Here is a 25,340-nt window from a genome sequence, read left to right on the forward strand (position 1 = left end):
ACCAGAGAGCCTTACGTCCGTGGTGGGCAAGCTGTTGGAAAAGATTCTTAGAGATAGGATCTATGGGCATTTAGAGAATTATGGTCCGATCAGGGACAGCCAGCATGGCTTTGTGAAGGGCAGATCATGTCTCACAAGCCTGATAGGATTCTTTGAGGAGGTGACCAGGCAGATTGATGAGGGTAGTGCAGTAGATGTGGTCTACACGGATTTTAGTAAGGCATTTGACAAGGTTCCACATGGTAGGCTTCTTCAGAAGGTCAGAGGGCATGGGATCCAGGGAAGCTTGGCCGTGTGGATTCAGAATTGGCTTGCCTGTAGAAAGCAGAGGGTTGTGGTGGAGGGAGTGCATTCGGATTGGAGGACTTGGATGAGGGGGTAGAAGGGTGGGTTGGCAAGTTTGCAGATGACACAAAGGTCGGTGGTGTTGTGGATAGTGTGGAGGGCTGTCAAAGATTGCAGAGGGACATTGATAGGATGCAGAGCTGGGCTGAGAAGTGGCAGATGGAGTTCAATCCGGTGCAGTGTGAGGTGGTACACTTTGCAAGAACAAACTCCAAGGCGGAGTACAAGGTTAATGGCAGGATTCTGGGCAGTGTGGAGGAGCAGAGGGATCTGGGGGTTCATATCCACAGATCCCTGAAAGTTGCCTCGCAGGTGGATAGGGTAGTTAAGAAAGCTTATGGGATGTTAGTTTCATAAATCGAGGGATCGAGTTTAAGAGCCGCGAGGTAATGATGCAGCTCTACAAAACTCTGTTTAGACCACACTTGGAGTCCTGTGTCCAGTTCTGGTCGCCTCATTATAGGAAGGATGTGGAAGCGTTGGAAAGGGTGCAGAGGAGATTTACCAGGATGCTGCCTGGATTAGAGAGTATGGATTATGAGAAGAGACTAAGGGAGCTAGGGCTTCACTCTTTGGAGAGGAGGAGGATGAGAGGAGACATGATAGAGGTGTACAAAATATTAAGAGGAATAGATAGAGTGGACAGCCATTGCCTCTTTCCCAGGGCACCAATGCTCAATACAAGAGGGCATGGCTTTAAAGTAATGGGTGGGAAGTTCAAGTGAGATATCAGAGGGAGGGTTTTTACCCAGAGTGGTTGGGGCATGGAATGCGCTGCCTGGGGCGGTGGTGGAGGCAGGTACATTGGTCAAATTCAAGAGATTGTTAGGCATATGGAGGAATTTAAAATAGAGGGATATGTGGGAGGAAGGGGTTAGATAGTCTTAGGTGAGGTTTAAAGGTTGGCACAACACTGTGGGCCGAAGGGCCTGTGTTGTGCTGTACTGTTCTATGGTTCTATGAAGCTGGAAAGAGCGCAGAGGGAGATTTATGAGGGGAGATTTATGAGGACGTTGCTGGGACTTGAGGGCCTGAGTTATTGGGAGAGGTTGTGCACATTGGGACTTTATTCCTTGGATTGTAGACTGAGGGGTCATCTTCTAGAAGTGTATAAAATCATGAGGGGCATCGATAGGGTGAATGCGCTCAAAGTCTTTTCCCCAGGGTTGGGGAATTGAGAACTAGAGGGCATAGGTTTAAGGTGAGAGGGGAGAGATTTAATAGGGACCTGAGGGGCAACTTCTTCACCCAGAGGGTGGTCCGTGTGTGGAACGAGCTGCCAGAGGAAGTGGGTGAGGCAGGTACATTAACATTTAACAGACACTTGGGACAGGTCCGTGGATGGGAAAGGTTTAGAGGGATACGGGCCAAACATGGTCAAATGGGTCTGGCTTAGATGGGAATCTTGGTCGGCACAGACCGGTTGGGCCGAAGGGCCTGTTTCCGCGCTGCGAGACTCGATGTTTCAACAGGGGAGAAGATGGAGGGTTGGCTCAGAGACGTTCAAAAATCAGGAGAGACTCCGACCAGGTCAACTACGTTGAACAGAATGATAACGAACTGCAGTCTGAAGTAAAACAGAGCACTGGAAACCCTCGGGTCGGGCAGTGTCTGTGGGCAGAGGAACAGAGCGAATGACTCATGCTGAGAGGGGGATGGCAGGTGAAGGATGAGGGGGGAGAGGGAGAGAAAACATTTCATGGTTCAGGTCACAGAACCTTACCCCTCTCGACGTGAATCGTTCACCGTTTCTCTCTCTCCACAGATGCTGCCCAACCTGCTGAGTGTTTCCTATACCCTCCGTAAACATGGGGAGTGCTTCAGACATGGGAGAATCATTCAGCAGAGAGCACTGAGGGGGGGGAGTGGGTAGCAGGCAGTGAACCCAGAGAGCTCGGCGAGCCGTGTTTGCCTCCGCTGTGGGGTGCTGGGACTTGACACCGGGGTGGGGGACAATTCAACAGGAGCTTCCCAGAGGGAAACACGGTGGGTGGTCACGGTCCTTTTCCTAGCGTAGGGGAGTCCAAAACTGGAGGGCAGAGGTTGTAGTTGAGAGGGAAAAGATCCGAGGGGCAAGTTTTCCCCAAACAGAGGATGGAACGAGCTGCCAGAGGAAGTGGTACAACTACGTTCGATAGACACTTGGATGGGTACATGGATAGGAAAGGTCTGGAGGGACGAGGGCCAAACACGGGGAAATGGGACTAGCTCCGGTCGGCAGGAACGAGTGGGGCTGAAGGGCCTGTATCCGTGGTGTGACTCAAGAGTCGGGAAGTTATGCTGCAGCGTTGGTGAGGCCGCATCTGAAGAATTGCATTCAGGGAGGACGTGGGGGCTTTGGAGAGGGTGCAGAAGAGCTTCCACCGGGATGCTTACCAAGGGCTACACCTGCCCCTACACCTCCTCCCTCACCACCATCCAGGGCCCCAGTCAGTCCTTCCAGGTGAGGCAGCACCACCGGGGTCACCTATCACATCCGGTGCTCCCGCCGCGGTCTCCTCCACGTAGGTGAGACCCGATGCAGATTGGGGTGGGGGCAGCGGGAGGGGAAATCGCTTCGTCGAGTGCCTTCGCTCCGTCTGCCGGGACCTCCCGGTGCCTAGCCGCTTCAGTTCCACTTCCGATTCCCACCCCGACACGTCTGTCCACGGCCACCTCTGCTGCCACGTCGAGGACAGACGCAGATTAGACCACCACCACCTCAAATTCCGGCTTGGGAGTCTCCAACCCGATGGCATCGGCACCGATTTCTCTAACTTCCGGTAACCGTTCCCCATCACCCCGTTCCTCTCCCCTCTCCATCCACACACACCCCTCCCTCTGGTTCCCCTCCCCACCCTCCCTCCTCGCCCCACCGTCCTCTCCTATCGGATTCCACCGTCTTCAGCCCTTTTGTCACTTCCACCGATCACCTCCCAGCTTCTGACACCATTCCCACTCTCCCCCCACCCCCCACCATCTGCCCACCGCCCCCCCCCCTCACCTGGATCCACCAATCACCTGCCAGCTCCCCTTCCGCCCATCTTTATATGCCAGCTATCCCATCCCTTCCATTCCAGTCCAGGTGAAGGGTCTCGACCCGAAACGTCAACTGTCCATCTCCCCCCCCACCAGACGCTGCCTGACCCGCTGAGTTCCTCCAGTGTTTTGTGTGTTGCTCCAGATTTCCAGCATCTGCAGTCTCTCGGATCTCCAGGACGCTGCCTGGATTAGAGGGCATGAGCTATAAGGAGAGGTTGGACAGACTTGGGTTGTTTTCTCTGGAGCGGCGGGGGCTGAGGGGAGACCTGATAGAAGTTTGTGAGATTATGAGAGGCACAGATAGACAGCCGGTATCTTTCTCCCCCAGGGTCGAAATGTCAAATAACGGCATGGTAGTGTAGCGGTTAGCGTAATGCTGTTACAGCGCCAGTGACCCGGGTTCAATTCCGGCCGCTGTCTGTAGGGAGTTTGTACGTTCTCCCCGTGTCTGCGCGGGTTTCCTCCGGGTGCTCCGGTTTCCTCCCGCATTCCAAAAGATGTACGGGTTAGGAAGTTGTGGGCATGTCATGTTGGTGCCAGGAGCGTGGCGACACTTGCGGGCTGCCCCCAGAACACTCGATACAAAAGATGCATTTCACTGTGTGTTTCGATGTACGTGTGACTAATAAAGATCTTAAAGGAGATGTGCGGGGCAAGTTCTTTTACACAGAGAGCGGTGGGTGCCTGGAATGTGCTGCCAGGGGTGGAGGTAGATGCGATAGAGGGGTTTAAGAGGCTATTGGATGTGCGGGGAATGGAGGGAGATGGACATCGTTCAGGCAGAAGGGATTAGGCGTCATCAGCTTAATTAGTTCGGCACAGCGTTGTGGGCCGAAGGGCCTGTTCCTGTCCTACGACCCCATGAAGGGGGCTGGCACAGGTTCCATGGGTCGCAGGGCCTTGCCTCTGGCACTGCATCTCAGCTGGGCCCTCCCGCAGCACAGGCAGAGAGGGGCAATCCCCCTGCCCCTGGTGCGGGCCGTCGAGGGGCCACAGCTCCCGCTGGGCGTAGCTCAGACACCCAGGACGCCTTGACCGTTCTCATTAATTAAGACCCGCAAAAAGACCACAGAACACAGGCCAGTCACTGGTAAGCATGTAATGACACTTAAGTACACTTAGTTCTACCCACTAATGTTCTTTATACAAATATTACGGCTGTACAACTTCAGATCATGCTGAGAATCGTTTCCGAGGCAGCCTGCCCCCCCGAGAGTAGCTGCCCCTAGATGTAGAAAACATCTCTCCTTCTCTGCCCCACAGTTAATGTCTATTCTTTAAAAAAAAACACACGCACATCAAGTAAAACTTTACAACTGCTCGTCCCTCGAGTGGGGAGGGGGAGACGGCAGAGGTGAGCTGCGCGTGTTCGAGGGGAGGGGGCAAACCATCGAGAGGTGCCCGCCCCCGCTCCGGGACGCACGGCGGCTACCCACCCGTCCCGCTCTCCCCGCTGCCCCCAGCCCAGTCCATCAGCCAGCGTGCAACACCGCACCCCCGTCCCACACCCCCCGCGCCCCCCACCCCCCGTCGACAGGTTCCCCCCCCCCCCCCCACCCACCGCAGACCCCCGGGGTGAGGGGTGAGGGGCTCAGAAGCCATACTTGGCCTGGGTCTGCCGCTTGGTGAGTCGGTTGTCGGACCAGGCGTTCTTCAGCTCCAGCTCCCGCTCCTTGGCCTGGGGGGCAGCAGAAGGTCAGAGGGCAGCAGGGCACACAGCGATGGTCAATGCACACGGTCGCCAGGACGCTCGCTGATGTCAGCGCACGCCCATGGCAGCGCATGCCCGCGCACCCGTGGCGATGCGCGCGCACACAGTCACAGTGACACACACGCACAGCGGCGCACACGCGCGCACACACACACCCACAGCGGCGCGCACACACTCAGTGTCACGTGCACCCACCCACAGCAGCGCACACACAGCGACGTGCACACACACACACTGCGATACGCAGTGTTGCGCACACACACCCACAGCGACGCACGCGCACGCACACCCACACAGCGGCGTGCGTGCACACACACACTCACAGTAACGCGCGCGCACACACACACTCACAGTAACGCGCGCGCACACACACACTCACGGCAACGCGCGTGCACACATACACACGGCAACACGCACACACACACGGCAACGCGCACGCACACATACACACGGCAACGTGCACACACACACCCATGGCGACGCGCACGCACACACACCCACGACGACTCCGTGACGCCCTGCCCCTCCCCGGCGGACAGTCCCGACATCGCTCACCTGGTGGATCAGGTAGGTGATCTGATGCTTGCGCCTCTGCTGGCTCGTGGGCTGCTCCCCTCGCTTCTAGATGGGCGCAGAGCAGAGAGTGGGGGTTACCAGCGCCCTGTCTGCGACCGTGCTGGATCGCGGACGTTAGATCTCTCCCACCACCCCCCCCACTGTGAAATCCACAGGAACCGGCAATCTCTCCCTTTGAGCAAAGGGGGAAGGATTCACAGCAGCCGATTAACCCACCAAACCCCGCACGTCGTCGAGACGTGGGAGGGAACCGGCGCGGTCAGAAGGAGAGTGTGCAAACTCCACATACGTACACAGGCAGAGGTCAGGATCGAACCCGGGTCTCCGCGCAAACTACACTCACAGAGAGCGTCGGAGGTCAGGATCGAACCTGAGTCTCCGTGCAAACTCCACACACACGCAGACAGCACCGGAGGTCGGGATCGAACCCGGGTCTCCGCGCAAACTCCACTCACGGACAGAGAGCGTCGGAGGTCAGGATCGAACCTGAGTCTCCGTGCAAACTCCACACACACGCAGACAGCACCGGAGGTCGGGATTGAACCCGGGTCTCCGCGCAAACCCCACTCACGGACAGAGAGCGTCGGAGGTCAGGATCGAACCTGAGTCTCCGTGCAAACTCCACACACACGCAGACAGCACCGGAGGTCGGGATCGAACCCGGGTCTCCGTGCAAACCCCACACACACGCAGACAGCACCGGAGGTCGGGATCGAACCCGGGTCTCCGTGCAAACTCCACTCATGGACAGAGAGCGTCGGAGGTCAGGATCGAACCTGAGTCTCCGTGCAAACCCCACACACACGCAGACAGCACCAGAGGTCGGGATCGAACCCGGGTCTCCGTGCAAACCCCACGCACAGACAGACAGCGCCTGAGGTCGGGATCAAACCCAGGTCTCCGGGGCCACATAATTGCAGCTCGACGGGCGCCCTCCTAGCAAGGGGACAGGGCGGTTCACCGTACCTTACTGAACGATTTCAAGTCCTTCTCCTCGGTCAGGGACTTCATGAGCCACTGCTGCGATCCGCTCAGCTGGTCATCCCCTTTGATCTCCAAGAAGCTGACTTCTTCCTTCCCTCGGTTCCTCTTTCCCTGCAGCCTCTTGAACTGGAAAGAGAGAGAGCGCGAGACGGCGATGAATCGGTCCGCGTGGGCAGCGACGGAGGGTCCGTGACCAGCGGTGTTCCGCAGGGTTGGGGGAGGGGGGGTCGGCGCCGGGACCTCTGCTGTCTGTGACGTACATCAACCACTTGGATGACAATGTGGGGGGGGGGTGGATTGGCAGGTTTGCGGAGTCTGGAGTTGTGGACAGTGTAAAAAAAATACAGCGGGATGTAGATCAGTTGCAGATGTGGGCAGAGAGGTGGCAGACGGAGTTTAATCTGGGCAAGTGTGAGGTGCAGGAGGTCAAATGAAAGGAGAAAGTACACAGTTAATGGTAGCCCTTAACAGCATTGAGGTACAGAGGGATCTTGGGGCCCAGATCCATAGTTCACTGAAAGTGGCCGTGCAAATGGATAAGGTGGTCAATAAGGCGCATAGCGTGCTTGCCTTCATCGGTCAGGGTGCTGAGTATAAGAGTAAGGAAGTCGTGTTGCAGCGGTATAAAACTTCAGTCAGACCGTGCTTGGAGTATTGTGTGCAGTTCTGGTCACCACCCGTTACAGGAAGGTTGTGGAGGCTTTGGAGAGGGTGCAGAAGAGGTTCAACGGGACGCTGCCTGGATTAGAGGGCATGAGCTATAACGAGAGTTTGGACAAACCTGGGGTGTTTTCTCTGGAGCAGCGGAGGCTGAGGGGAGACCTGAGAGAGGTTTATAAAATGATGAGAGGCATAGATAGGGTAGACAGACAGGATCTTTTCCCCAGGGTAGAAACGTCAAACACCAGAGGACATGCTTTTAAGGTTAGAGGGCGGAAGTTTAAAGGCAACGTGAGGGGAAAGTTTTTATATGCAGAGAGTGGTGGGTGCCTGGAACGGGTTCCCAGGGGTAGTGGTGGGAGCAGGCAGTTTGGTGGCGTTTAAGAGGCTTTCAGATAGACCCATGGATGTGAAGGGAGTGGAGGGATGTGGATGAAACACAGGAGGAGGACATTTAGTACAAATTGGCATTGTTGGCCCAACATTGTGGGCCAAATGGCCTGCCTAGTACTGGCCTGTGCGATGTAAATTCATTGGAAGCAGTTCAGGGGTTTACTTGACTGATGGGTGGGTGGTTCTGTGTGGAAAGATTGAACGGGCTGAGCCTGTACGTGCTGCAGGACGTGGCTGTGCTGGAGAGGGTGCAGAGGAGGTTTCCCCGGGACCATCTCTCTCCGTCTGCCTCTACCTATCACCGTCTCCCAGCTCCACCCTCCCCCCCCCGTGATCTTACACCCCTCCTCGGTCCATCAATCACCTCAGGCTCCCGGCTGACCCCTCCCCTCTCCTGACGCAGGTCGTCGGCCCGAAACGTCGACTGTCCTCTCCCCCTCCACGGAGGCTGCTCGACTCGCTTGAGTTCCTCCAGTACATTGGTTGCTTCACCGGGACGTTGCTTGGATTGGGAGGACGTTAAACCACTGGGCAATGTTCTCCCTGGAGGGGTGGGTGACCTGACAGAAGTATGTACGACGAGGGGAATAGAGAGGGGACGTAGTCAAGATCTTTCCCCCCCATTCAACAGAGTATCAAGAGGATACAGAACCGTCCGGCATGGCAACAGGCCCTTCAGTCCATCTCCTCCCTGCTGACCACCAAGCTCATCCTACACTAGTCCCATTTGCCCACATTAGGCCTCTAAGATTAAGATCTCTTTATTAGTCACACGTACATCGAAACACACAGTGAAATGCATCTTTTGCGTAGAGTATTCTGGGGGCAGCCCGCAAGTGTCGCCACACTTCCGGTGCCAACATAGCATGCCCACCACTTCCTAACCCGTACGTCTTTGGAATGTGGGAGGAAACCGGAGCACCCGGAGGAAACCCCCGCAGTCATGGGGAGAATGTACAAACTCCTTACAGACAGCGGCAGGAATTGAACCCGGGTCGCTGGCGCTGTAATAATGTTATGCTAACTGCTACACTACTGAGGGGGAACCTTATGGAGGGGCATAGATAGGGTGAATGCACACAGTCTTTGTGATACTACCATCGGGCAGGAGGTACAGGAGCCTGAAGACCCACACTCAACGATTCAGGAATGGCTTCTTCCCCTCCGCCGTCAGATTCCTGAACGGTCCGTGAACACCACCTCGTTATTCCTCTCTTGCACTATTTATTTATTTTTGTAACTTAAGAGTAATTTTTGTGTGCTCTACACCGTTCCTGTCCAAATATCCATGGAATGGAAGCAGATTATCCTCCATCCCTGAGGGACTGCCCAAGGCGAAAATGACCCTACTCGAACCACGGCCAATAAAGGTACAGAACCCCGTTCCTTGCCCAAGGTGGGATACGGGACAGGCACACACCGTCTCTGCCTCTGAAGGAGGAGCAGCCGCGGAGCCCAAGCTACAGGACTGTCCCGACCGGTGCCTTGTGTGTGGCGGTCAGTCGTGGCCAAGTGTGATCGGTGACTGACCGGTGAACAGCACGCCCATTCCCAGACCACTGACACAGTCAGCACGGGAACAGGCCCTTCAGCCCACCGTCTGTGCCGACTCATCAACCTCCCACTTAAACCAATTCTACATTTCGTTCTCCCCACCAGCTCAGTACAAGAGGGAGTATCTCTTGGGAGTCACGTTGTAGTGGTATAAAACTTTAGTCTGACCGCACTTGGAGTATTGTGTGCAGTTCTGGTCACCCCCATTAGAACAGAGAACACTACAGCACAGTACAGGCCCTTCGGCCCACAATATTGTGCTGACATTTTATCCTGCTCTAAGATCTATCTAACCCTTCCCTCCCACAAAGCCCCCTATTTTTCGATCATTCATGTGGTTAAGAGTCTCTTAAATATCCCTGATGTATCTGCCCCCACAACCTCTGCCGGCAGTGCGTTCCACACACCCACCACTCTCTGTGTAAAAAAACTTACCCCTGACATCCCCCTTATACCTTCCTCCAATCACCTTTAAATTATGCCCCCTCGCGTTAGCCGTTGTCGCCCTGGGAAAATGTCTCTGACTGTCCACTTGATCTCTGCCTCCTGTACACCTCTATCAAGGGAAGGGTGTGGAGGCTTTGGAGAGGGTGCAGAAGAGATTCACCAGGACACTGCCTGGGTTAGAGGGTATTAGCTGAAAGAAGAGTTTTCTCTGGAGCATCGGAGGCTGAGGGGAGATCTGACAGAGGCTTATAAAATTATAAAAGGCACAGATAGGATGGACAGTCTTTCCCCAGGGCAACGCCAAATACTAGAGCTTTAACCCATAGCTTTAAGGTGAGAGGGAGACAGTTTAAAGGAGATGTGTGGGTCAGTCAGATGCAAAAGGCTCTGACCATGGATGGATGGAGAGGTGTGTAGGTCAATACTGATAGAGGTGTATAAAACCATGAGGGGCATCGATAGGGTGAATGCACACAGTCTTTTCCCCCAGAATTGAGGAATCAAGAACCAGAGGGCACAGGTTTAAGGTGAGAGGGGAGAAATTTAAAGGGGACCTGAGGGGCAACTTCTCACCCAGAGGGTGGTCCGTATGTGGAACGAGCAACCAGAGAAAGTGGTAGAGGCGGGTACAACTACAACGTTTACAAGACACTTAGACAGGTACGCGGATGGGAAAGGTTTAGAGGGATATGGGCCAAATGGGACTGGCTCAGGAAGGCAACTTGGTCGGCACAGACAAGATGGGCTGAAGGGCCTGTCTCCGTGCTGTATAACTGTGACTTATTCCTCAGCCAACACCGTCAAAAACACACGTCAGTGATCCCACTACCCGTCTGTGGGACTCTGCTGTGTACCCGTAAAGCCTTGCTTCAAAAGTACTCCACGCACAAGATGACTTACGGGAAATTTGCATCAGCGGAGAGGGAACCGATGTTTTGGGCACACTGACCTTAGTCAGAACTGGGAGCAAAGGGAGAAGAAGGGAGGGGAACGAAGGACAGAAGGGAAACTCTGAGACAGGAGATGTGAGAGGGCTAAGTGGGTATAGAGGAGGCACCGACGGGAACTGGAGTGACAGGTGGACTGAGGAAACTGCTGGCAGTGATGTTGAACTTGGAGAGCTGTACTGGTATTGGTTTATTATTGTCACTTGTACCGAGGTACAGTGAAAAACTTGTCTTGCATACCGATCGTACAGGTCAATTCATTACACAGTGCAGCTGCATTGAGTTAGTACAGAGTGCATTGATGTAGTACAGGTAAAAACACTAACAGTACAGAGTAAAGTGTCACAGCTACAGAGAAAGTGCAGTGCAATAAGGTGCAAGGTCACAACAAGGTAGATCGTGAGGTCAGAGTCCATCTCATCATATAAGGGACCCGCTCAATAGTCTTATCACAGTGGGATAGAAGCTATCCTTGAGCCTGGTGGTACGTGCCCTCAGGCTCCTGCATCTTCTGCCTGATGGGAGAGGGGAGAAGAGAGAATGACCCGGGTGGGTGGGTGGGGTCTTTGATTATGCTGGCTGCTTCACCAAGGCAGCAAGAGGTAAAGACAGAGTCCAAGGAGGGGAGGCTGGTGACCGTGATACGCTGGGCTGTGCCCACAACTCTCTGCAGTTTCTTGCGGTCCCGGGCGAAGCAGTTGCCGTCCCAAGCTGTGACGCATCCGGATAGGATGCTTTCTATGGTGCACTGATAAAAGTCGGTGACAGTCAAGGGGCACATGCCGAATTTCTTTAGCTTCCTGAGGAAGTAGAGGCGCTGGTGAGCTTTCTTGGCCCAGTTGTCAGACGAGGTGCTGTTCCTTGAGTTTAACAGTGTTGGAGGGAAGGGGGGGGGGTGGGCCGGATTGGAAAATTCAAGTTCCTGGTGACTAGTCACCCAGAGGCAACACTTGCGGACGGAATGACATTCCAGAGAGTGGCAATCGAGTATCAAATCACCAGCATGTATGGTTTATCGTGTCCACAGTACAACTGGTTGCTTCGCTTGAAGGGAGGAGGTAACAGGGCAGACAGTGCAGCTTCTGCTGTGGGTGGAGAGGGAGCCCCGCCATCAAGGACATGAAGGCGCCTCAAGGCGGCATCCATCACTGAGGACCCTCACCACCCAGGACATGCCCACTTCACGTTACTGCAACCAGAGAGGAGGTATAGGAGCCTGAAGACCCACACTCAATGATTCAGGAACAGCTTCTTCCCTCCCACCATCAGATTCCTGAACGGTCCATGAACCCATGAACACTACCTCATTATTCCTTTCTTTTTTTCACTACATTTATAGTAATTTTATGCCTTTGCACTGTACTGTTGCTGCAAAACAACAGATTTCACGCCATCAATAGCTTGTCCTGGTCAAATCACGTAGACGCCACGGCCAAGAAAGCTCACCAGCACCTCTACTTCCTCAGGAGGCTAAAGAAATTCTGTATGTCCCCTTTGACCCTCACCGTGATGCATCCAGATAGGATGCACCATGGAAAGCATCCTATCTGGATGCATCATGGCTTGGGACGGCAACTGCTGTGCCCGGGACCGCGAGAAACTGCAGAGTTGTGGACACAGCTCAGTGCATCACGGAAACCAGCCTCCCCTCCGTGGATTCTGTCTATACCTCTCGCTGCCTTGGTGAATAATCGAAGACCCCACCCGCCCAGGTCATCCTCTCTTCTCCCATCAGGTAGAAGATACAGGAGACTGAGGGCACGTACCACCAGGCTCAAGGACAGCTTCTACCCCACTGTGATAAGACTATTGAACAGTTCTCTTATACGATGAGATGGACTCTGACCTCACGACCTACCTTGTTGTGACCTTGCACCGTATCGCCATGCACTTTCTCTGTAGTTGTGACACTTTACTCTGTACTGTTATTGTTTTTACCTATACTACATCAATGCACTATGTAATGAATTGATCTGTACGATCGGTATGCAAGACAAGTTTTTCACTGTACCTCGGTACAAGTGACAATAATAAACCAATACAAGTTGGTGATAATAAATCTGATTCTGATCTACCGGGGGAACGGACACTGGAAGCAGCACAGCCTGGGTTTCAGCTCAAACACTGACAAAGTACCTTCAGCCAAGCACCAAATCGCAGACACACTGTGCGCAAAGCATCCGTGCCACCATCTGTACAGCTGAGCTGACCCCAACTCAATGCCCCTCCCTCTGGGGTCTGGGCTGAGAGCGAGCTGAACAAAACCCAAATTCAGAACGACCCAACGAGGCAGGGCATAGAAGGACAGGCAAATGGGATTGGCGTAGGTGGGCAGTTGAGTCATAGACTCACACAGCACAGAAACAGGCCCTTCAGCCCAACCGGTCTGTGCCGACCAAGATTCCCATCTAAGCCAGTCCCATTTCCCCACATTTGGCCCGTATCCCTCTAAACCTTTCCCATCCATGGACCTGTGCGAGTGTCTTTTAAATGTTGTTAATGTACCTGCCTCACCCACTCCCTCTGGCAGCTCGTTCCATATACAGACCACCCTCTGGTTGAAAAACTTGCCCCTCAGATCCCTCTTTCCCCTCTCATCTTAAACCTGTGCCCTCTAGTTTTTGATTCCCTTCCCCATTCATGTAGATGGGCAGAAAGGTCATGCTGGGTCTGGTTTGATGCTGTCCAACTCTGCAGGTTATGTTGTGGAGTCCATGACTCCAATACAATGATGCTGGAGGAACTCAGCAGGCCAGGCAGCATCTGTGGAGAAAAGCAGGCGGTCAATGTTTCGTCACGAAGGGTCCTGTGATGCGAGACGTTGACCGCTTGCTTTTCTCCACGGATGCTGCCTGGCCTGCTGAGTTCCTCCAGCATCAGAGTGTTTTTCATCTAGATTCTGGCAACTGCAGTCCTTTGTTTCTCCATGACTCCCAATACCCAAGCATTCAACTAACAGTCAAAGCAACAGCACAGGACACTGGGCAAAGCTCAGGTCTGCCAGGGTCCCAGCAGGGAAGGTCAATTGTAATTCATTAAGTCCCCACAGCTAGCTCAGAGGGGCTCAAAGGGTCAGGAAATCTTCCTTTATATTCAGGTACGTGCTCAAAGACTTTCCCCCATGGTTTGAGCCTACAGAGTTATCTCTCAGCTCTACTGGAACGCTGGTGAAGTCACCCTATCTCCATCTCTGCAGCTGCTGCAGAATTTCACGACCGGCTCAGTGGTGCAGCGGGTAGAGCCGCTGCCTCACAGCTCCAGGGACCTGAGTTCGATCCTGACCTCTGGCACTGTGTGTGTGTGTGTGTGTGTGTGTGTGTGTGTGTGTGTGTGTGTGTGTGTGTGTGTGTGTGTGTGTGTGTGTGTGTGTGTGTGGAGTTTGCACGCTCTCCCTGTGACTGCGTGGGTGTTCCGGTTGGGACGTGGGAGGGAGTCGGTGGGTTAATCGGCCGCTGTAAATACCCCCCCACCCCTTTGTGTGTGGGAGAGGGGTCGAATCTGAGGGGAGTTGGTGGGAACGTGGGGAGAATAAAATGGGATCGGTGAACACAGAACACTACTGCACAGGAACAGGCCCTTCGGCCCACAATGTTGTGCCAAACCAATTAAACGCCTAACTAATCCCGCCTAACTACACAATGTCCATCTCCCTCCATTCTCTGCACATCTGTGCCTATCTAAGAGCCTCTTACATATCTCTATCGTATCTGCCTCCACCCCCACCCCTGGCAGCACATTCCAGGCACCCACCCTCCCTGTGTAAAAAAAAACATCCCCCCTCTCACCTTAAATGCACGCCCTCTAGTATTAGACATTTCTACCCTGGGGAGAAAAGACACTGGCTGTTTACTCTATCTGTGCCTCTCATAATCTTATATACCTCTATCAGGTCTCCCCTCAGCCTGTGCCGCTCCAGAGAAAACAACCCAAGTTTGTCCGACCTCTCCTTACAGCTCACGCTCTCTAATCCAGGCAGCATCCCAATGAACCTCTTCTGCACCCTCTCCAAAGCCCCCACACCCTTCCTGTAACGGGGGCGACCAGAACTGAATGCAACACTCCAGATGCAGCCTCACCGCAGTTTTATAAAGCTGCAACGTAACTTCCCGACTCGGTCTCTCGGCCTCAACTAACGAAGGCAAGCGAGCCGTACGCCTTCTTTACCGCCACAGGCAGCCAATGGGTGATTGATGGTCGGCACGGACTCGGTGGGCCTGTTTCCTCACTGTGTGACCCTAACTTCCTCCTTTTCAATTAACGTTAATTGCGTCTCTGTCTCCCCACAGACCTGCTGGGGATTTCTGCAGTGTTCCATGCCTCTCAGTTCCAGCACTGGCTTTCCCTTCCTCTCTGCTTAACCCCCGTTCCTCATCTACTGACATCCTGCGACTGCAGGGAGCTCGAGCGGAGGGAGGAGGATGCACAAGAGGGCATCAGGCAGTGACTGGAGGAAGCCACAGATGCTGGAAGTCAGGACAGAAAAATGCAGGGAGCACTCAGCAGGTCAGGCAGCATCTGTGGAGAGAGAAACAGTTCATGTGTCAAAGGATCTCAGACAGGAACGTTAATATTTCTCTCTCCACAGACACAGAGTTGTTCCAGCGTTTTCTTTTGCCACAGGCTAGAGTCCTCCGTGGACTCTATCTCTCGCTGCCTTGGTGAAGCAGCCAGCATGATCAAAGACCCCACCTACCTGAGTCATTCTCTCTTCTCTCCTCTCCCATCGGGCAGAAGATACAGGAGCCTGAGGGCACGTACCACCAGGCTCAAGGACAGCTTCTACCCCACTGTGATAAGACTATTGAACGGTTCCCTTATACGATGAGATGGACTCTTTAACCTCACGATCTACCTTGTTGTGACCTTGCACCTTATTGCACTGCACTTTCTCTGTAGCTGTGACACTCTGTACTGTTATTGTTTTTACCTGTACTACATCAATGCACTCTGTACTAACTCAATGTAACTGCATTGTGTAATGAATTGACCTGTACGATCGGTATGCAGGACAAGTTTTTCACTGGACCTCGGTACAAGTGACAATAATAAACCAATAGCAATAATCGGCTGGAGGAGCTCAGCAGGTCGAGCAGTACCTGTGGGGGAGGGGGGGTGTGGTGGGGGAGGAACAGTCGACGTTTCAGGTCGGGACTGAGAGGGGAGACGGCTGGCATGCGGAAGGGGGAGCGGCGAGGCGGGAGCCCGAGGCGATTGGTGGAGCTGTCCCGACGCAGGGCTTCGATCTGAAGGATCGACAGTTGCTTTCCTCCGGTGGATCGATTGTTGCTCCCGGTGCTAGATTCTGATGTGCAAATGGGAACCGTTAGGGGAAGAGGTGAACAGCCGTTGGAACCAGATCGGGGATTGGGATCTAGATTAGTTTATGTTGTCATACGCAATGAAATTCCTTCCCCGCAGAGAAAACTGTGTACGTGGTAATAATTAGAGTAAATACAAGACCCTAACCCTAACGCAAATTGTATTTATTACATGACGCAAGCTAATTGATAGTAAATTTTGGTAGGTCAAATATGATGACAGAATATGGTATTAATGGTAGGACTCTTGGCAGTGTGGAGGATCAGAGGGATCTTGGGGTTCGAGTCCATAGGACGCTCAAAGCAGCTGCACAGGTTGACTCTGTGGTTAAGAAGGCATATGGTGCATTGTCCTTCATCAATCGGGGAATTGAATTTAGGAGCCGAGAGGTAATGCTGCAGCTATATAGGTCCCTGGTCAGACCCCACTTGGAGCACTGTGCTCAGTTCTGGTCACCTCACTACAGGAAGGATGTGGAAGCCATAGAGAGGGTGCAAAGGAGATTTACAAGGATGTTGCCTGGATTGGGGAACATGCCTTATGAGAACAGGTTGAGTGAACTGAGCCTTTTCTCCTTGGAGCGACGGAGGATGAGGGGGGACCTGACAGAGGTGTATAAGATGATGGGAGGCATTGATCGTGTGGATAGTCAGAGGCTTTTCCCCAGGGCTGAAATAGTGGCCACAAGAGGACACAGGTTTAATGTGCTGGGGAGTAGGTACAGAGGAGATGTCAGGGGTAAGTTTTTTACTCAGAGAGTGGTGAGTGCGGGGAACGGGCTGCCGGCAACGGTGGTGGAGGCGGATATGAAGGGTCTTTTAAGACACTGTTGGATAGGTACATGGCGCTGAGAAAAATAGAGAGCTATGGGTAAGTCTAGTAACTTCTAAGGTAGGGACATGTTTGGCACAAGTTTGTGGGCTGAAGGGCCTGAATTGTGCTGTAGGCTTTCTATGTTTCTAAATGAGAATCTCTCAGCCAGATCTCCAGTGGCAATATTTAGAAAGGCAGCAGATGAAAGCCTCGATGTGTGTCAGTGGATTGCCCCCTGCTGTCCAGATACAGTAGCACAGGACAAGAGATCAGCTCTGCTCTGCCAGACCCACATCCACTGTCAGCTCTTGGGCTGTGTGCCAACCACAGGCTCGAAGGCGGGTGAAACACCAGCCTGGCCTCGGGACCCATACTGCTCGCCGTCCTGTAGAACCGTCAAGCACTGGCTATTCGGGCCATCCACCCCGTGCTAGCCCAGCCAAACCATCCGCCCGTCCTCCCTCCTCGCGAGAGCTCTCCGCTCACCCCCTTCGCCCCCATGCTGGCTGAAACTCCGCAGCCGGCCCCCTCCCCTCCACGAGCCCGCCATTCTGTGCGTGCCACGCAGGTTAGTTGCACCGTCTACCGCCCCGCCGCACTCCCAGCTACACTTACTGCTTCGTCGTTCATGAAGGTGTTCAGTTCCTCTTCCGGGGCTGGCTTCAGGGCAGGATCTGGGCCCTGGTAGTAATTACTGTAGTAGTTCTGCAAACGGATCAGAGGTCAGTACAAACAGTTCTGATACACGCACCACAGAAAGCATCCTATCCGGGTGCATCCTGGCAACTGCTCCGCCCGGGACCGCACGAAACCGCAGAGAGTTGCGGACATGGCCCAGCGCGTCACGGAAACCAGCCTCCCCTCCGCGGACTCCGTCAACACTTCCCGCTGCCTCGGGAAAGCAGCCAACATAATCAAAGACCCCACCCACCCTGAACGTTCTCTCCCTCCCCTCCATGGACTCTGTCCACACTTCCCGCTGCCTCGGGAAACCAGCTAACGTAATCAAGGACCCCTCCAACCCCGGACATTCTCTCTTCTCCCCTTTCCCATTGAGCAGAAGATACAAAAGCTTGAGAGCACGTACCACCAGGCTCAAGGACAGCTTCTATCCCACTGTTATCAGACTCTTGAACGGACCTCTCGCGTGCTAAAAGATGAACACTTGGAACTCTCAGTCTACCTCGTCGTGGCCCTTGCACCTTATTGTCTGCCTGCACTGCACTTTCTCTGTAACTATGACACTATATTCTGCATTCTGTTTTCCTTCTGTACTCCCTGGATGTACTCATGTCCGATGATCTGTCCAGAAGGCACGCAGACAGAAGTTTTTCACTGTATCTCGGTACGCGTGACAATAATAAACCAATTACCGATTCCAATCACGCCACAAGTAGCTCGCTGGCCATCGCAACCACTGATACCTTCCTGGCAGGCAGCTCCCTGACAATCACCTCTGCTCCCGGAGCCCACTCTCCGTGTTCTGTGCTTCTTCCTTACTTATCACAACACAGGAGGCAATTCGGTCCATCCAGTCCATGCTAGCTCCCCCAGAGGAATCCTATAGCCTTCTCTTTATCTCTGCAGCAACCTCTCTCTCCCACAATCTCACTGACTCTTCCACCTGTAATTAACCCACCGACCCCACGTCGCTGGGATGTGGGAAAAACACTGAAGCACCCGGGGGGAGCCCCACGCAGTGCAGACTCCACACGCAGACAGTGCGGGAGGTCAGGATCAAGTCTGGGTCTCTGCAGCAGGGAGGCGTTGGCACTACCTGCTGCACAGGTGCATTGCCCGCTGTTCAAGCGCCAGTCCCCCGGCCACGACCCCCGTGTCCACCTGGGAACGGTCCGGTCAGGACAACCAGAAGTCCGCCCATATTTGTTAGCTGCGGTACGAAGGGAATCTAGAGAGACTGAGCACAAGTCGCGGCCAACCCAGGACGAGAAGGCTGAGACCGGAACCTACAGCTATTATTCAAAGAGGAGGAGAGCCTGTCAGTGTCCTACCAACAATGCCCAATATTAAAGCAGTGAATCTGACACTACACGTACAAGAGGGTGCGGGGGGGGGGGGGGGGGGGGGGGGGGGTTCAGAGGGTGCTTCTACACCCCACCCCATCTCTGTAATCCCCTCCAGCCCCTACACCCCTCCCCGTCTGTGACCCTCCGGTCCCTACACCCCTCCCCGTCTCTGTGACCCCTCCCCATCTCTGTCACCCCCTCCGGCCCCTACACCCCGTCCCGTCTCTGTAACCCCATCCGGCCCCTACACCCCGTCTCCGTCAACCCCTCCAACCCCGACATCCCTCCCCGTCTCTGTGACCCCCTCCAGTCCCTCCACCCCTCCCTGTCTCCCATCACCCCCCTCCACCCCTCCCCGTCTCTGTGACCCCCTCCAGCCCCTACACCCCTCCCTATCTCTGTGACCCCCTCCAGCCCCCACACCCTCCCAATCTCTGTGACCCCTTCCGGTCCCTCCACCCCTCCCCGTCTCCGTCACCCCCTCCACCCCTCCCCGTATCTGTGACCCCCCTCCAGCCCCAACACTCCTCCCTGTCTCTGTAACCCCTAGCCCCACACCCCTCCCTATCTCTATGACCCCCTTCAAGCCCCACACCCCTCCCTATCTCTATGACCCCCTTCAAGCCCCACACCCCTCCCTATCTCTATGACCCCCTTCAAGCCCCACACCCCTCCCTATCTCTATGACCCCCTTCAAGCCCCACACCCCTCCCTATCTCTATGACCCCCCTTCAACCCCCACACCCCGTCTCTGTAATCCTCCCCTACACCCCTCCCCGTCTCTGTGACCCCCTCCAGCCCCCACACCCTCCCCGTCTGTGACCCCCTCCAGCCTCTACACCCCTCTCAGTCTCTGTGACCCCCTCCAGCCCCAACATGCCTCCCGACCCTCAGCAACCCCTGAACTCACGGACACCCACAGTGCAGCATGGGTGGAAGGACAGAGACCTGGAGCAACATGGAGGCCAGTAACACCACACAGCGGGCTGGAGACTCGGAGAATTGGGCCTGGATGTTTTCCCCGTGTGTAGCTGAGAGAGAAGGAAGCGCAGGAGGGTAAAGGACCGAGGGCACAATTGGTCAAACCCACTCTCCGGGGCTCCAGTCTTTGTTACCCTGCATGTAGTTAACACAAGCAGAGAGGGTCGCTGTGGAGTTTAGTGGCTGCACCACTGGGTAAGTAACCTCAAGGCACCACACGAGTTGAAATCCCTCCAGGGCACAGCACCTCAGTTATGAGGAGACACTGGATAGGCTGGGGTTGTTTTACCCCGGGGGACCTGATAGAGGATGACAAGATCTGCTTCCCAATGTGGGGATGTCTGGACTCTGACCTCACGATCTACCTTGTGACCTTGCACCTTATTGCACTGCACTTTCTCTGTAGCTGTGACACTTTACTCTGTACTGTTATTGCTTTTACTTGTACTACCTCAATGCACTCTGTACTAACCCAATGTAACTGCACTGTGCAATGAATTGACCTGTACGATCGGTATGCAAGACAAGTCTTTCACTGTACCTCGGTACAAGTGACAATAATAAACCAATACAAGAGGGCATAGAATTAAGGTGAAAAACACAGTGATGCTGGAGGAACTCAGCAGGCCAGGCAGCATCCGTGGAGAAAAGCAGGCAGTCAACGTTTTGGGTCAGGACCCTTCTTCGGTACTGAAGATAAAAGGGGAAGCCCAATATGTAGGAGGGAAAAGCAGAGCAGTGATAGGTGGACAAAAGAGGGGAGGCGGGGTGGGCACAGGGTGGTGATAGGTAGATGCAGGTAAGAGATGGTGATGGGGAGAGGAGGGGAGAGCAGATCCACCAGGGGATGGGTCAAAGGGAAGGAGGGAAAGGAAAAAGAAGAGGCTAGAGGCTAGGAAAGGGAAGAAGAGGCTAGAGGCTAGGAAAGGGAAGAAGAGAAGAAGCGTGGTTGGGGGGGGGGTGGGGGGAGGGTTGTGGAGAAGGTATTGGTATTGGTTTATTATTGTCATGTACCGAGGTACAGTGAAAAACTTGTCTTACATACCAATTGTTCAGGTCAATTCATTACACAGTGCATCGAGGTAGCACAGAGAGCACTGAGGTAGCACAGGGTGTGGGGATTACCTGAAGTGGGAGAATTCAATGTTCATGCCGTTAGGCTGCAAGGTTCCAAGATGGAAAATGAGGTGCTGTTCCTCCAGTTTGTGCTTGGAATTCTCCCGGCAGTGGAGGAGGCCGAGGACTGTCATATCAAAACGAGATACGAGTGTGGACTTTTTCCCCTCCCTCAGAGTGTTAGTGGAATCTGCAACGTGCTACCTGAAGGGTTGGTGGAGGCAGAGACTCTCACAACACTCAAGGACAGCCTCTATCACGCTGCGATCAGACCCTGAAACTGACCTCTCGTACACTAAATGGTGAACTCTCGATCGCCCAATCTAGCTCATCGTGGCCCTTGCACCTTATTGTCTGCCTGCACTGCACTTTCTCTGCAGCTCTGTTTTCCTTCTGTACTCCCTCGACGTAATTACCTACGGCACCATCTATCTGGCGGACAAAAGCTTCTCACAGTATGCAACGATAATAAACCGAGACCAATTTAAGCAGCAATTTAAGTTTTTCAATCACCAAGGCAGAGGCAGCTCAGGACCCAATATGGATATATGGGATTTGTGGAGACAGAATGGACAAGGTGGGCTGAAGGGCCGGACTCCGTGCTGTACAAAGCTCGCTAAATAACGCAGAGCTTTGAGTGCCGTGCAAGCCCACTAGGAATGTGAATATCTCGAATAAGGACGAGGACCTGTGACTAACCTGACAGCTCAGCCATTGCCTTCTGGGCAACATGGGGTGGGTGGTAAATATTCACTGTGTGTTTACTACAACAGGTAGTATTAACCAGGGATAACAAATACATTTACACCTAGTGGAACAGGTTTACTGTGAAGTTTAAGAGCAAGCAGCCAGCTAAGTAAAGCTAAACACGAGGAGGATTCGGGGGGAAAGGTTGTGAGGCGACATGAATTGAACCCTTGCAGATTCTCCTGGTTTCATAGCCTTCTGGTTAACGTGCTCCCCACTCATAGGTAAGAGAAGCCAGTGAAACAAAGGACTGCAGATGCCAGAATATCTAGATGAAAAACACGATGACGCTGAAGGAACTCAGCAGGCCAGGCAGCATCCGGTCAAGGTTTCAGGGTCAGGACCCTTCTTCAAGCACTTGTTCTGCTTTCCCCCCCCCGCCTGTATATCGGGCTTCTCCTTTTCCTATCTTCCATCCTGACTCGAAACGTTGACCGCCTGCTTTTCCCCACGGATGCTGCCTGGCCTGCTGAGTTCCTCCAGCATCACTGTGTTTTTCATAAGAGCAGCCAGTCCTGGATTAGGAGAGCAATCAAGTCCGGCGCAAGAACGGGGCGCTGCGGAGACAGTGGCGCAGCAGGTAGTGCAGCTGCCTCTGGCTCCAGCAGCCCGGGTTCCACTCCTGATCTCAGCTGTTTCCTGTGTGGAGTTTGCACGTTCTCCCGGCAACTTCCGGGCAACCCAAAGATGTTTCAGGAGCTTCGCTGGCGACTGTAAATCTCCCCTTATTGTAGGTGAATGCTTAAAAAGAATCAAAGGGGAGCTGACGGGTGTGCATGAGTGAGAGAGCGCAAGAGCACGTTGTAGAAGTAGAGGGAAATAAGGAGACGGGGAATGGGATTGTTCCTCTGGGAGCCGGCCACATTCCGGGTTGTGATAAGACTGGAGCCACAGAGATCTACAGCATGGGAACAGACCATTTGGTTCACACTGACCATCAACCAATTAGCCCAATTTTATTCTCCCCACATTCTTCCAGATTCTACCCCTCACCCACACACTGGGGGGGGGGGGCCATTAACCCAATGACCCCATGTCACTGGGATGCGGGAGGAAACTGGAGCATCCAGGGGAAACCCATGCAGTCACAGGGAGAACGTGCAAACTCAAGGCGCGCGCACACATGGAGAGGAAAGGTTTAGAGAGATACGGGCCAAGTGCGGGGAAATGGGACGATCTCAGGAAAGCACCTTGTTCAGCATTGATCCCTCAAGGTTGCCGTGCAGGTCTATAGGGTTGTTAAGGTGTACAGTGTGCTGGCCTTCATTAGTCGGGGTACTGAGTTCAAGAGCCGCGAGGTGATGTTGCAGCTCTACAGAACTCTGGTCAGACCACACTTGGAGTATTGTGTTCAGTTCTGGTCGCCTCATTATAGGAAGGATGTGGAAGCTTTAGAGAAGGTGCAGAGGAGATTTACCAGGATGCTGCCTGGATTGGAGAGCACGTCTTATGAGGATAGGTTGAGTGAGCTAGGGCTTTTCTCTTTGGAGAGGAGGAGGATGAGAGGCAACTTGATAGAGGTGTCCAAGAGGCATAGATCAAGTGGACAGTCAGAGACTTTTTCCCCAGTGTGACAATAGCTAACACAAGGGGGCATTGGTGATTGGAGGAAGGTATAAGGGGGATGTCAGAGGTAAGCTTTTTACACAGAGAGTGGTGGGTGCGTGGAACGTACTGCCGGCAGAGGTGGTGGGGGCAGATACATTAGGGACATTTAAGAGACACATGAATGATAGAGAAATGGAGGGCTATGTGGGAGGGAAGGGTTAGATAGATTTTAGAGCAGGATAAACTGTTGGCACAACATCGTGGGCTGAAGGGCCTGTACTGTGCTGCAGTGTTCCACGTTCAGCATGTTGGGCAGAGGGGCTTTTTTTCTGTGCTGTCTAACACACCGTCTGCTCTGGACTTCCTTGAAGCTTCAAACACCACAGCTAGATCCACCCTCCCCCACTCCCTTCGCATTGTACACTCAAGGCCATCGGTAGATTGGAATCCACACGTCTAGCTAGCTCGGATCCTTCAGTGAGGAACGCACGCGCAGTCTAGTCCGAGCATAACACTGCCTGCCAGACGATTTAAAAGCAAGAGAGCCTCGCCCTTCCATGACCCCGGGAGTGCATCGCACTTGTAGCTCCGATGCAACGTAGGAAACAATCAACCTGTGCACAGCAAGATCCCACAAACAGCACCATGGCTGGTGGCCAGAAACTGTTTGGTGACGTTTGTCAGGGGGTATCAATAAAGTGGGGTCAGTGTAAATGGTCAGCAGGGACGATGAGCTGAAGGGCCTGTTTCCGTGCTGTACCTCTCTACAGCTCCACGTCCACACCGACCCGAATTAACCTCCCATTCCGCTACATTCTCCCAACACTCCCATCAACTTCCCCACCCCACATTCTACGCCTCACCCACACACACCAGCGGGGCAATTCACAGCGGCCGATTAACCCACTGACCCCGCATGTTGTTGGGATGTGGGAGGGAACCGGAGCCACCAGGGGAAACCCACGCGGTCACAAGAAGAATGTGCAAACTCCACACACACACACACACACACCTCCCCCACCGACACAGACACACAGAACACAGACAGACACACACACGCACAGAGCCTGCGGCCGGGATCGAATCCGGGTCTCTGGAGCTGTGAGGCAGCGGCTCTACCCACTGCCCCACCGTGGCCACTCTCCTGCAAAGCAGCCCCTACAGGTCTTTTCCACTCACGGCAGGGGCTGCGGCTCACCGCCCGCTCTGAGAGACGGGTGCTGCTGGCGATGCCGCCCCTCCCACAGCTCCCACCGGAACTTGGCGCTGGCACTCCTGCGGTCGGGGCTGGAGCAGGACAAAGTCACCCGCGCGCGAAACTTGAAGGGGACCGGCGTCGGGCTGGAACAGAACTCCAGGGTCAGCGTGCCCGGGTGACTCAGCACGGACACCGCAAACCAAAGGGACTGGACGCTCCGCGCCCTACACTCAACGTTCCACCCCGTCCTACACTCTGCGTCCTACCCTCTACACCCTTGCCCCGCGCCGGGAGCCACCGCCCTTCCCCACTGACCTGGTAATATTCACTCTGCTCCGTCCCCTGTGCGCTATAGTCCAAGTACTGGCCGCCGAACTCGGGCCCAGGGTTTGCCGGGGAGCTGCCGGAGGGCGGGAAGGGGCCGTCACCCAGTGGCGCGCCGCTCCTGTTGAACTCCAAGGGGGCGTCGGCGGGGTCGGGGACGTCGCCGGTCTCGGGCGCCAGCGGGGGCTCCTCCGCCGCTCCGCCCGGGTACGGCTCAGTCCTGGCGGCGGGCGGCGGCACCCTGTCGGGCAGCGAGAAGAAGCCGGCGTCCTCTTCCCCCCCCTCCTCCTCCTCATCCTCGTCCTCCTCCTCCTCCTCCTCGCCGTCGCTTGCCTTCTCGTTCATGATGTGCCTGGCCAGCTGCTTGGCGGCGCTCTTCGAGGCCGCCTTGATGGCAGAGGGCGAGGGGGTGGTGGTGACGGTGGGGGCTCGGCCCGCTGCCTTGGTGAAGGATTGAGGCAGCAGGGCGCGGTTGGTCTCCTTCAGGGTCAGGTTCCGCGGCTGCGGCAGGAGAGAGGAGAGTCCCGTCCCTGGTCCCAAACCCTGGAAGAGAAGCCGAGAGGGGGGAGGGTGGTGGGGAGATGGGGGGGGGGGGGGGCAAACGTGAAACAGAGGGGGTTGCAAACGGG

At 54.5% G+C, this 25,340-nt stretch overlaps 1 protein-coding gene across 1 annotated transcript in view; it reads right to left on the minus strand.

Moving 5' to 3' along the window:
• Positions 1-4,450: 4,450 nt before the first annotated feature.
• Positions 4,451-25,340, minus strand: part of LOC127587393 (prelamin-A/C-like) — a 117,129-nt gene continuing 96,239 nt past the window's right edge. The window contains exons 15-19 of the mRNA XM_052045692.1: positions 24,703-25,254; positions 17,386-17,475; positions 6,620-6,763; positions 5,633-5,698; positions 4,451-5,044 (exon numbers count right to left, since the gene is read on the minus strand). Coding sequence (XP_051901652.1) covers positions 4,958-5,044; positions 5,633-5,698; positions 6,620-6,763; positions 17,386-17,475; positions 24,703-25,254 — 939 coding nt within the window. The 3' untranslated portion in view covers positions 4,451-4,957. The remainder of the gene's footprint in view (positions 5,045-5,632; positions 5,699-6,619; positions 6,764-17,385; positions 17,476-24,702; positions 25,255-25,340) is intronic.

The sequence above is a fragment of the Pristis pectinata genome, chromosome 40, assembly GCF_009764475.1.
Source record: "Pristis pectinata isolate sPriPec2 chromosome 40, sPriPec2.1.pri, whole genome shotgun sequence".
Classification (NCBI taxonomy): domain Eukaryota; kingdom Metazoa; phylum Chordata; class Chondrichthyes; order Rhinopristiformes; family Pristidae; genus Pristis; species Pristis pectinata.